The sequence below is a fragment of the Sminthopsis crassicaudata genome, chromosome 2, assembly GCF_048593235.1.
Source record: "Sminthopsis crassicaudata isolate SCR6 chromosome 2, ASM4859323v1, whole genome shotgun sequence".
Classification (NCBI taxonomy): Eukaryota; Metazoa; Chordata; class Mammalia; order Dasyuromorphia; family Dasyuridae; genus Sminthopsis; species Sminthopsis crassicaudata.
Window position 1 is genome coordinate 345,586,220 of NC_133618.1, and position 12,080 is coordinate 345,598,299.

A 12,080-nucleotide genomic window follows, 5' to 3' on the forward strand; every position below is an offset into this window, starting at 1 on the left:
GAGAGTAATATGAAAATAATATAAAAATCAATAAAAATATAATATGTAATATAATAATATAATATATTATATATATATTATAATATAGTATGTTATAATATATTATAATATATAATTATATATAATGTTATATATAATTATATATAATACATATTATAATAATATAATACATAATATAATAATATAAAAATCAGTAAAAAATATGATATTAAAATGGATGGTATTAGGAATAGTAAAATAATGATTTGCCAGTTGGCAAGGAAAGTTGGGGGGAAAAAAATAGGAAAAAAAAAAAAAAAGGAAAAAATCTTTTAAAAAATTATACTGTGGACAGATGTGGCACACACCTGTATTCCCTTCTAAAAAGAAGGCTGAAGCTGGTGGAACTCCTATTAAACCCTAGAATTTTGAACTTAAGTGGTTCTTTATGGACTAAAGTGATCAAATGTCTACACTAAACCCAGTACCAATATAGTGAGCCCTTAGAAAGGGAAATTGGACTAAACAATATAAACCAACTTGGATCACAGAATAAGTCAAAGATACCTTGCCAATCACTAGTGGGAAGAAGCTCATAAGGAGACATGCCCTTCTTAGCTAGAGCAAAATAGAAAAATTTAGTATTAAAAGAAAAGTATTGGGGAAAATAGGGGAAATCAAAATAAATATAGGATTGCTGCTCTAGTAAATGGAATAATGCTGATGAAGGAAAAATCAGAGCTGCTCAGTTTTTGTCATGAAAAATCAGAAAGGACAGAACAAAAAGAACCATCAATCAATAAGCATTTATTAAGTAGCTAATGTGCCAAGCAGTAACAATATTGGGCACTTAGGATAAAAATTTAAAATACCATTATTATATTGCTGACTCGTTTACAATCCACCAAAATCTTTCCCTGATCATTTTCAGACAAACTGCAATCTAACCTATTTCTTCTCCATCTTGTGATAAAGATGATTTTTAAAAATACAAATGTAATTGATAGGCACCAATGCAAGTAAAAGATGATACAAAGTGGGTTTAATTCACAAAGTTTTGTAATACCTTTATAAAAATAAAAACTCCAGTCTCATATCAAACTGTTATTAAATGCTGAACTAGTTCAAAAACAGAATCTGAAACAAGCACCTAAAGGAAAGAAAAATTACAGTTGAACACAAATGTAAGGAGAATAATGACTTTCATAAAGTCACTTGTACTAAACAGAATTTTTTAAAAGTTCAAAAATTATTATTAATTGAAAACTAAATTTCTGCACAGAAAAATTTTTGCTTGCTTTTGAAAAAATTAATAGAATTTGTTTTTAAGCTTACACAGTGCAGTTTAACACATCAAATCAATAGACTATGATTGGGTTGTGACTTATAGACACACAAATGAAGATCTGAAAAATTGGGCCTCAATGAGTGATAGAAACATTATAGAAAATAAGTCACAGAAATTAAATATCAGAAGGAAGCAAACAGAATACAAAATTTATCAACTCTGAAGTCCTCAAGTGATCAGCCAGCATCTATCTACTTGAAGAGCTTCAGTGTTAGGAAATTTATTAAAGTAGCTACCCATTTCATTGTTGGATAGCTTCTTTCCCATTTCTTCTTTTATAATCTTCCTTACTGGAATTTCTTCCCAATGATCCTAATCTTACTGCTCTTATCACTCCCATTGGGGGGCAGTAAATGAAAAATAAAAATTAATTGTAACAATGTAAGTAATTGGTTAATTACATGATATGATTATTATTTCATACATTTTTGAATAACATGCACAATAAGTGTATGTAACAAATCATAAATTATTACTGAAATCAGACTGGTTTGTGAGCCTCAGGGCCTGAAAATTTATACCACTATGAAAAAATTACAAAATAATTTTAAAATCAAGTCCCACAACAGTATTAACCTTTAGACTCCTAATACTTCCTTTTACCTGATACACTTATTGCAATGACCTTTATAAAAATAAGACTTATGGAAAATTTGGATAATTATAAATTTTTTTGCTGGTTTGAAGTTTATTTTAGTAAATGTATTTTACAAAAATATTTTTAACATTCAAAAATATGTTCAAATCTGCTAATGAACTAAAAATACCTAAAACTTTCTAGGAATTGCTCATATCCCAGATGAAAACCATGTAGGCTATTTTGACACTTAATTCATCAGCCAAAATCTCACTTGTAAAATCCCAATAAAAATGATGTTGTAGTTTTTCTGCTTTTCGAAGAGTATTATTGCTGTTGAAGGCAACTGGTTGAAAACAATAGTGTATGTCTTAGGGGAAGGTTTTATTCTCTGTGATGAAACGGATTAGAAAAAGCACTGAATCTTAAGAGACTTGGCTTCAGACTGAAAAGGAGATTTATTAGCTATATGATAATGAACAAATCACTAAGCCTTGTTGAATCTTGGTTTCCTCACTTAAAGAGATTATGATGACAATTGCACTATATATATATATATATATATAATTTCAGAGTTACTGTGGGAGCTTTATAAATCTAGGAGCAAAATAAAACATTCATACTAAGGGAAAGTTCCTATCAATTACAGTAGGGGAGCCATAATGCCCCAAATGCACAAATTAGCACAAAGTATATGACTTTTAAAGTCTAGTTCTCCATCAGTTGCCAAATTTTATCAATTTTAACTCTCCAAAACCTTTCTTAAGCGTTTCTTTACTTAATTCTGGACCTTATCATCTGAAAAATGAAAACAGCTCTTTTGTGCTTTTTAAGCGGTCTCTGATTGGTCTCTTCTTACTCTAATTTCTATACAATTGACATTATTACATTCATAAAACACAGGTCTAATCTTTTCTTCCTCTTTTCAAAAACTTCTTCTGCTTGGCAAACTTATCTAACCAACTACATCTAACAGCCTGCATACCATGCTGCTACATACAACCAGGCTCTCTTGCCACCTCAAATCATCTCCTCTAACATTTACCTCCTGCTTTGGAAAAATATCAGGACAGATATCAAATCAGTGGTTTCTACTTCTGAAAAGAATATATCAATACAACAGCTATAATTACTGACTCCTCACACCAAAAACATGTGCAGGAAATGTCTATTACTGAGGAGTGGGAAGAAGACTCAAGTTTCCAGGCTGTTCTCCTACTTTGGGAAAGTAGTGTATCACCACTACTCGCTCCCTCCTCTGAACTGCCGATAATACTGAAATTTTAAAATCTCTCTAAATTTTATATTTAAAGATAAACAAAAATCTGGTGACACCCTCCATATCCTAGTGAATCTGAATCACTGTTGGTCATCATCAAGAACCCAATGTATTCCCCAGTCCCAATTTTTCATTCCCATTCTCCTCAATCCCCACCCCCAAAGTCTCAACAAAATATCCACTCCACTGCACCCTCTGGACTACAACAAACACGGTTTCATCTTATATATTTTTCTTTCCCACTTCTTATATTCGAGGTCTCATTGAAATTTGGCTCCCTCTCTGGTTACCCTTTCCAGATCAAGCTGAATTTCCATACATTCCCCTAGATTCATGGAGGAAGAATTGGACTATTCCTTATTCTCTACTATAACTTTACAGATTCTTTCCTCTACCAGCATCAATCAATTATCTTCCTTTGAGGTCCACACAATCCACATCTACTACCCAATCAAAATCCTAGTAGCTATTATCTATAAACCTCCAGGATACTCCTCTTCTTTCCTCAATGAGTTCAGGCTCATAAACTTTCCTTTCCAATTCCTGCCCTCATATTAGAACACCTCATCATATATACTGACTGTAATAACAACGAAATTTCTCAATCTATTAGTGCACCATGTCCAAACTCCTCCAATTCCACTTAAGCCACACACAGTCATACTCTTTATCTCGGCATCAATCACAAAAGAATCAATTTCCAAGAACTCTGAAGTTCCCATATCTGAGTATATCCTACTGGCTTTCCCCTTCTCCCTCTGCCTTCCCAAGCCCAGCTTTTTGTCTAAAAAGCTGGCACTAGTTATAAACCACTTACAATTTAAACTTTTAGATGGCTATCTCCCTGAAGCTTCATAATTTACATCATGTTAAGTCTATAAGTGAAAATAATGCCAACAAAGATATAGGGTGACATAATACTCTTCCCCAAACGGGACTGTTTTGATTATCTCTTCTTACATGTAGTAAGTTTTTAGTTAATTTTTGGAAAGAGAATGCTAGCAAAAGAAACCAAAAATTAAATAAAAATTATTAAAAACAGTAGCTCTTAGAAATAAAGTCAAGGAGACATAGGGAAGCAACCAGGCAAATCCCAGAGTTATACGAAGGCCTTTTCGTTCCTGGTCAAAAGTAAGGGCCGGCTGGTGACAGACACCAGGAAAGGTTTTTGCCGCTCTTGCTCCTGGTCATTCCCTTCCCGCCTGCCGCCGGCAGCCCCGAGTCCCAGGCCGCAAAGTCGCCTAAATCCATCTCAGTCTTCATTCACATGCTCTAAGCGCTCCTTCTCCACCCTCCCCGGGGTCGCAAATTCCCAGTCCTGCCCTCGCAGGGCGAGCAGAAGGAAAGCCTTAGGATCTCAGGCTTTAGGCCCAGATGGGACCGAAGAGACAATCGAACACAGCCCTCACTTCACCGAGGAGGGCGCTGAGCTGCTCCGCGCCGCCACCACACCCCTGCCCCCTCTCCTACTCGCCAGGGACTCACTCCGCAGCAGAGGCGACGTTTCCTTCTTTACGTATTTCCCCTGCACCTCAGACGATTTGGACACTTCGTTCTTAGTTTTTTTTCGGGACAGCATCTCGTTGGAATGGTGCGCGGCTATCCGGTACCTCCCAGGAGCCGGTCGAACTTTCCTAGAGCACGGAACCTCTAGAGGTCTCCGCCGTGCCTGGGCTCACTCAGCTCCGCAGCCCACTTCCCTCCCGGCTTTTTTCGAGTTGCAGTCAGTCTCCTGCCGCCCTAAACCCCCGGCTACTCCGTAGCGATCGCTGCATTTTACGAGGGTGCTAAGTATGTCGACCACTCTGCACACTCTTGTTCGGAACTCCAAAGAAGCTCCCCTGCTCCGGGGGGGTGCCCAGAGACGCTGGAAGGGAACAGCAACCAAACGAGGCCAGAGCCATGATCCGCAAAGGCTCGGCCTGTGCCCGGGAACCGAATCCCACAGCTGCCTCCTGCGCCAGTAATTTTTCCCGGAGGCTGCAGGGGATTCTGGGAAATTTACGCAGCACGTGCCTCTTCCGCCAGTTCTCCGGCACCTCCAGCTAAAGAATAGCATAGGGAAAACATTTAAGGGCTAGGGTTGTACGGCTCTGCGTTCTTACGTAGTCTCAGAATGAAGCGGGAAAAGAAGACTGAGGGGAAATTCTTCATTAAATTCCATTCTCAAAATCTAATTGCAGAGCAGCTGAAACCAAGAACGGTCCCCGAGGGGGAAAATTTTTTTTTCTTTACCCCTGCCCATCAAGGGCTAAAAAGATTCGAGGGAAGGGAAGGAGAGAAAGGATTGTATTGATAGACAAAAGTAAAAATAATTCCCTTCCCAGCATAGGGAAAGAAAACATTTATTCTTAAAGAAAATATGGAAAACCAAAATCACCTATGACATGATTACAATTAATAAAATAGTAAATGCCTGATATAAAATTACATTTAAAATAAATTTGCAAGAATGTTAGATTTTCATGCTTTTGATATGAGGTCTTATTTTAAAACTATGAAAAATAGTTTTAAATATTTTTAATTTAAAAATATTTTAAATAAATTGTATTCTAGTAAGGTACATGGTGACTTAATGTCTTATAAAGAACAAAAAGTTAAACTGTATACTTTATAAACAATATTTTAATAAAATAGGGACCCAAATTCATTTAATTTATAAAAGACTTTATTTTTTAAAACAATTGATTCAAGATAATTGCAACTATACATAACAAGATTGCACTGTCCTGTCAAAATGCAGTTGTATAGAGCAGAAATGCTTCTGACAATCTTTGTCAGAAAGTAGTTATTCAAAATTGTGAGTTAAAGATAAAATATCTATTTTTTATCAAAATTGCATTAAAATATAATTCTTTTCTATTCTTAATATATAATTAGTTCTTTAGTGAGCTAGTTTTGTAAAATATTATTTGAAATTCTTAGATTTTTACAGTGACTTTCAAAAACAATCAACAAATATTATAGAGAAAAACAAAAACATGTAACATGTAACTACATGTAACAAAAACACGTAGTCTAGTCCCTTTTGAAGACTCTTGGCCCTGATAATTTGTATCAGATTTCTTTCCTCTCTTCTTCCCTGGCTGTATCTTAGGTTAAGAGCTTCATTAGCATGCTTTTCTGTCATAGAGAACCTAAAATACTGACTCTTACTATCTGAAGTATTTTCATTGTTTCTTTTTCTGAAGAAAACCCATCTACCCAAGGGGACAAGTCTGCAAAAGGTCTTTGAGACTAGAGAAATATGTTTCTTAGTATTTCTAGAGAAAATTAAAATCAAACACTGGTTAAACAAAATGCCATTGTAAATGGAAAATAGCAATTTATATCATTTCCAAAAAAAAAAATTATACAGATTGGAATATACCAAAGAATGAACTATTTAGCTAATGGTGAGATAATTCAAAGCATGACAGAAAGCCCAATTAATTGCTATTCCTTTTCCTTTTGCCTTCAATCTTTCACATTAATTTTTTTTTTCCTTGAGGCAATTGGGATTAAGTGACTTGCTCATAACTAGGAAGTGTTAAGTCTCTGAGGCCACATTTGAACTCAGGTCCTCCTGACTTCAGGGCTGGTGCTTTATCCCCTGTGCCACCTAGCTGCCCTTCATTAGTTTCTTAAAGAAATTAATTCAGACTATTTACTTGGGAAATCAAATACAAAAAAACTACAGCTTACTTTGAGCGTACAATGAGAAAATAGGACTCACTGGAAAAGACCCTGATGTTGGAAAAGATTGAAAAGAAAAGGAGATAGGAAAGGATGAGATGAATAGATAGTGTCAACAATGAAGTTAGACAGACTTCAAGAAAAAAACAGCAGATGGAAGGGCCTGGCATGCTGTGACTGGACATAGAGCAGCATACCTGTAATCAGGACATATTGGTGAGCCAGCTTACCTTATGTTTTCGCAACTATACTTCTTGCCCCAAAGTCTTTAAAAAAAAAAAAAAAAAAAAAAAAAAAAAAAAAAAAAGGCTTTGGCATCAACTCTATATCTTACACAAATACTTGGCATCAAGCATTCCAACAACCTGAGTCAATTCATATTCTGCAGTGTTATGGGCCAGAACTCTATCAATGGAATTGATAAAACAATGTTTATCTAGTTTAGCATGGTGATTAATAGTTCTCTAAGTTCAGTATGATTGACTAATCTTACAACAAATAATGGTTTCCTAGTGATATAATGATTGCTTTATACTCAGTGTAGAGCATATAAGCTGGGACAAACTCAGCCAGGGTCAGAGCCAGATTCATTCAAGTCATCTCACACCACTGTGGTGGCTGGCCTCCTGCACTTCCCCCATTGAGACCAAGGCCTGTCTGGCCCCAGCCCCAGGCAAGGAAACTAGATTGTGAAGGAGATAATTTATTTTGGACTTTATATTTGGCTTTAATATCTGGCTATTCTCATAGTATTTGGACTTTAACATCTGGCTATTCTCATGGTGATTATTAAACTGAAATGAAGGCTGGTCCAGAGACCTCCAGAAAACCAACAACATTACACTGCAGCATGCAGAATGGCCTAATAGACAAAAATACACCAAATAGATAAAAAATCAAAATATCTGTTGGAACCCCTAGTTTTTTTAAGACTCAGCTGAAAAACCTCAATAACCTGCAGAAAATCATTGCTTCCAATTCAAGGTTACCTCATAGTTGTTTTTTATGTAGCTTCCCACCTATCCCCATTTCTCTAAAAGTTCCATTTTTCTCCAACATTTCTGCCAACGCTCTTCCTCTTCACTTCTTTTCAACTATATATTGATTTCACTTTTATCTTCTTTATCACTCAGCCTGAGGAACTGGATCTCAAGAACTTATTCTACCTAACTCTCTAGAGAAAAGAACAGCTTGAGATCAGAGATGGGGGAACTCCCACAAATAGTAAGAAAGTGCCAGGTTTATCCAATTTACTGCTTCCAGGAAGCAGAGGTTAACTCCTTTCTAAAGGAACAGGCTGTTGGGGATACTTTCCACCAAGAAGTTAGTGATTACAGCAAAAATTCAAACAGAAAATTGTAGAGTCCTTGGATGCTTCTGAAGACATAGTTTAAAGAAGTAAATGGAAATTTTTGATTACAGCAAATTAAAAAGCTTTTGTGCAAACAAAACTAATGCAAACAAGATTAGAAGGGAAGTAACAAATTGGGAAAAACATTTTTACAGTTAAAGGTTCTGATAAAGGCCTCATTTCCAAAGTATATAGAGAATTGACTCTGATTTATAAGAAATCAAGCCATTCTCCAATTGATAAATGGTCAAAGGATATGAACAGACAATTTTCAGATGATTAAATTGAAATTATTTCCACTCATATGAAAGTGTTCCAAGTCACTGTTGATCAGAGAAACGCAAATTAAGACAACTCTGAGATACCACTACATACCTGTCAGATTGGCTAAGGTGACAGGAAAAAATAATGATGAATGTTGGAGGGGCTGTGGGAAAACTGGGACACTGGTGCATTGTTGGTGGAGTTGTGAAAGAAGCCAACCATTCTGGAGAGCAATCTGGAATTATGCCCAAAAAGTTATCAAACTGTGCATACCCTTTGACCCAGCAATGCTGCTACTGGGCTTAATTCCCAAAGAAATATTAAAGAAAGGAAAGGGACCTATATATGGCAAAATGTTTATGGCAGCCCTTTTTGTAGTGGCTAGAAAATGGAAAATGAATGGATGCCCATCAATTGGAGAATGCTTGGGTAAATTATAGTATATGAATGTTATGAAATATTATTGTTCTCTAAGAAATGACCAGCAGGATGAATACAGAGAGGAACTGATGCTGAGTGAAATGAGCAGAACCAGGAGATCATTATACACTTCAACAACAATACTGTATGAGGATGTATTCTGATGGAAGTGGATATCTTCAACAAAGAGAAGATCTAATTCAGTTCCAGCTGTTCAATGATGGACAGAATCAGTACACCCAGAGAAGGAACACCGGGAAATGAGTGTAAACTGTTTGTATTTTTGTTTTTCGTCCCAGGTTATCTTTACCTTCTGAATACAATTCTTCCTGTGCAACAAGAAATTTGGTTCTGCACACATATATTGTATCTAGGATATACTATAACATATTTAACATGTACGGGACTGCCTGCCATCTAGGGGAGGGTGTGGAGGGAAGGAGGGGAAAGTGAGTGCAAGGGATAATGTAAAAAATTACTCATGCATATGTACTGTCAAAAAAAAGTTAAAATTATAAAATTAATTTTTTAAAAAGTGTAAAAAATAATAAAAATAATTTGCCCAAGGTCACACAGGGTAAACATCAAAAGTGGAATTTGAACACAGGCAAAAAAAAAAAAAAAAAAAAAAAAGTAAATGATGCTTCCTGCAAGGGATTCTCTCTTCTCCCGGCAACTTTCATAGACTAGGGGACCTCTCTGAGAACCTACTTTTATTGAGTTTACTAAATTTATTAGCACCAAAGACAGGGAATGCTCTTTGTTCCTTTTTAAATAACTAAGATGGGGATTTGTTTGTAATAGACTTCATAAAGATGACAAAGGAGGAGATGAAGATGGGTTTGATTAGATTTATGCAGTCTTCCTTCTCCTCCCCTTGCCAAACCTTATGTCTATGAAAATGGTCCCTAAAAGAAAGGAAAGCAATTGAATGCAGGGGATGCTAGCAAACTGTAAAAAGAAATTCAGAACAAAGGCACTAAGGGCTTTTCAGTTGCTCTAAAAGACGGGTATAACAATTTGCCTTCGCATAGCAAGAGAAACAATATACTTTTTTGTAGGCTGTCTCAGGGATATGTTAAAACCAGTTTTTTTTTTTTTTTTTGGACACTAATGCATTGTTGGTGGAGTTGTGAATGGATCCAGCCATTCTGGAGAGCAATTTGGAACTATGTTCAAAAAGTTATCAAACTGTGCATACTCTTTAACTCAGCAGTGTTTTTTATTGGGCCTATAAAGAGACTTAAAGGAAGGAAAGGAACCCACATGTGCAAAAATGTTTGTGGCAGCCCTTTTTGTAGTGGCAAGAAACTGGAAACTGAATGAATGCCCATTAGTTGGAAAATGACTGAATAAATTATGGTATATCAATGTTATGGAATTATGTTATGATATATCAATGTTATGGAATTATTCTGTAAGAAATTACCAACAGGATGATTTCAGAGAGGCCTGGAGAGACTTACATGAACTAATGCTAAATTAAATGTGCAGAACCTGGAGATCATTGTACACAACATCAATATTATATAACAATCAATTCTGATGAATATAACTCTTTTGCAACAATGAAATGATTGCAATGTTCCAATGAACAGTTCCAATGATCTTGTGATGAAAAGAGCCATCTAAACTCAGAGAGAGGACTGTGGGAACTGAATGTGGATCACAACATAATATTCTGACGTTTTGTAGTTCACTTTGAAGCATTTTGTTTTCTTACTCACTTTTTAAAATCTGATTTCTCTTCTACAACAAGAGAATTGTATAAATACTTGTATGTATTGGATTTAACATATATTGAATTGCTTGTCATCTATGGGAGGAGGTGGGGGTGAAGGAGAAAATCTCACAAGGTTATGTGAGGGTCTATGTCAAATTATCCATGTATATGTTTTGAAAATAAAAAGCTTTATTAAAAAAAAAAAAAAAAAAGAGTGGTTGTTTGGTTTTTTGGGGGGGCATGGCATTTAGATAGTCTATTGATTCACCCAGAGCTGTTTTTCAGGTTAGTTTTCTTCAAAATACTTTTTCTTCCTTTTTTTCCAGTAAACTTTTATATATATATATATATATATATATATATATATATATATATACATATATATATATATATATATATATATATATTTGTCACATTGATACATTGGCTTTGATGTGGTCCATTTTAATTTCAGGAATTCCTTGAGCAACATTATGTACCTACATTGTGTGCCACATACCTTTTCTAATTTTCTTCCCCAGTCCTCATTTCTTTTCCGTTTTTTTTCTAACCCTAATTTTATGAGATTATTTTTTAAACACTTTTCCCCCCTAGGAATTCTAGTTGAATTTATGCCTATGCTGTTTTACTTTGAGGTTTTATTTGTATATGTTGTTGTTTAAATGTATAATGATCTCCTGGTTCTGCTCATTTCACTCAGCATCATGTAATTTCTCCAAGCCTCTCTATATTTATCCTGCTGGTCATTTCTTATACAACAATAATATTTCATAACATTCATATGCCACAATTTACCCAGCCATTCTCCAACTGATGGGCATCCCTTCAATTTCCAGTTTCTAGCCACTACAAAAAGGGCTGCCACAAACATATTTGCACATACAAGTCTCTTTCCCTTCTTTAATATCTCTTTGGGATATACACCCAGTAGTAACTGCTGGATCAAAGGGTATATACAGTTTGACAATTTTGGATCCACCAACAATGTATCAGTGCATGACTTTGTTTTTAGTTTGTTCACACATTCTTCTAGCTGACTTCTTGAATTTAATATTAGGGCTAGACTTCTGGAGGAAATGTCTGGATTGTTTTTATTGTTGCTTTTTTGGGTAATATGGAGGGCCTAGGGAGTTATGCCATTCTGGATCTCAGTCAGTAGGCCTGAAGCTGTCAGTGCTCCCAAAGTGGTCTCAAGCGAGGGTAAACTCTGATTGCTAAGCCCTTGGTCCGAGTTCTACAAGTTCCCGACCCAAGTTTGAATAATCGTAGACTGCTGCTGAATTTAGTCTCTATCATTCAAATGGGAAACTTTATTGGTTCACAATAATACATCTCTATGCTCTCCTTTAGGATTTTTGTCCTAATTATTTCCCTGTAGGTTTCAGGCCATTTATTTCCCTTTATGTATGCAGCCTAGAGCTCATGTTTTTCTTTTACATATGACCAATAAAATATTTTGCTGTA

General features: G+C 35.5%; 1 protein-coding gene across 7 annotated transcripts in view; it reads right to left on the reverse strand.

Annotated features, from left to right (window-relative positions):
• SAV1 (salvador family WW domain containing protein 1) overlaps positions 1–5,267 on the reverse strand; it is a 51,538-nt gene extending 46,271 nt beyond the window's left edge. For 2 of the 7 annotated variants that reach the window (XM_074290668.1, XM_074290669.1), the window contains exon 1: positions 4,669–5,177. In XM_074290668.1, coding sequence (XP_074146769.1) covers positions 4,669–4,762 — 94 coding nt within the window. In that variant the 5' untranslated portion in view covers positions 4,763–5,177. The other 5 variants (XM_074290666.1, XM_074290665.1, XM_074290663.1 and 2 more) reach the window with 5 other exon arrangements.
• Between the last annotated feature and the right edge of the window lie 6,813 nt (positions 5,268–12,080).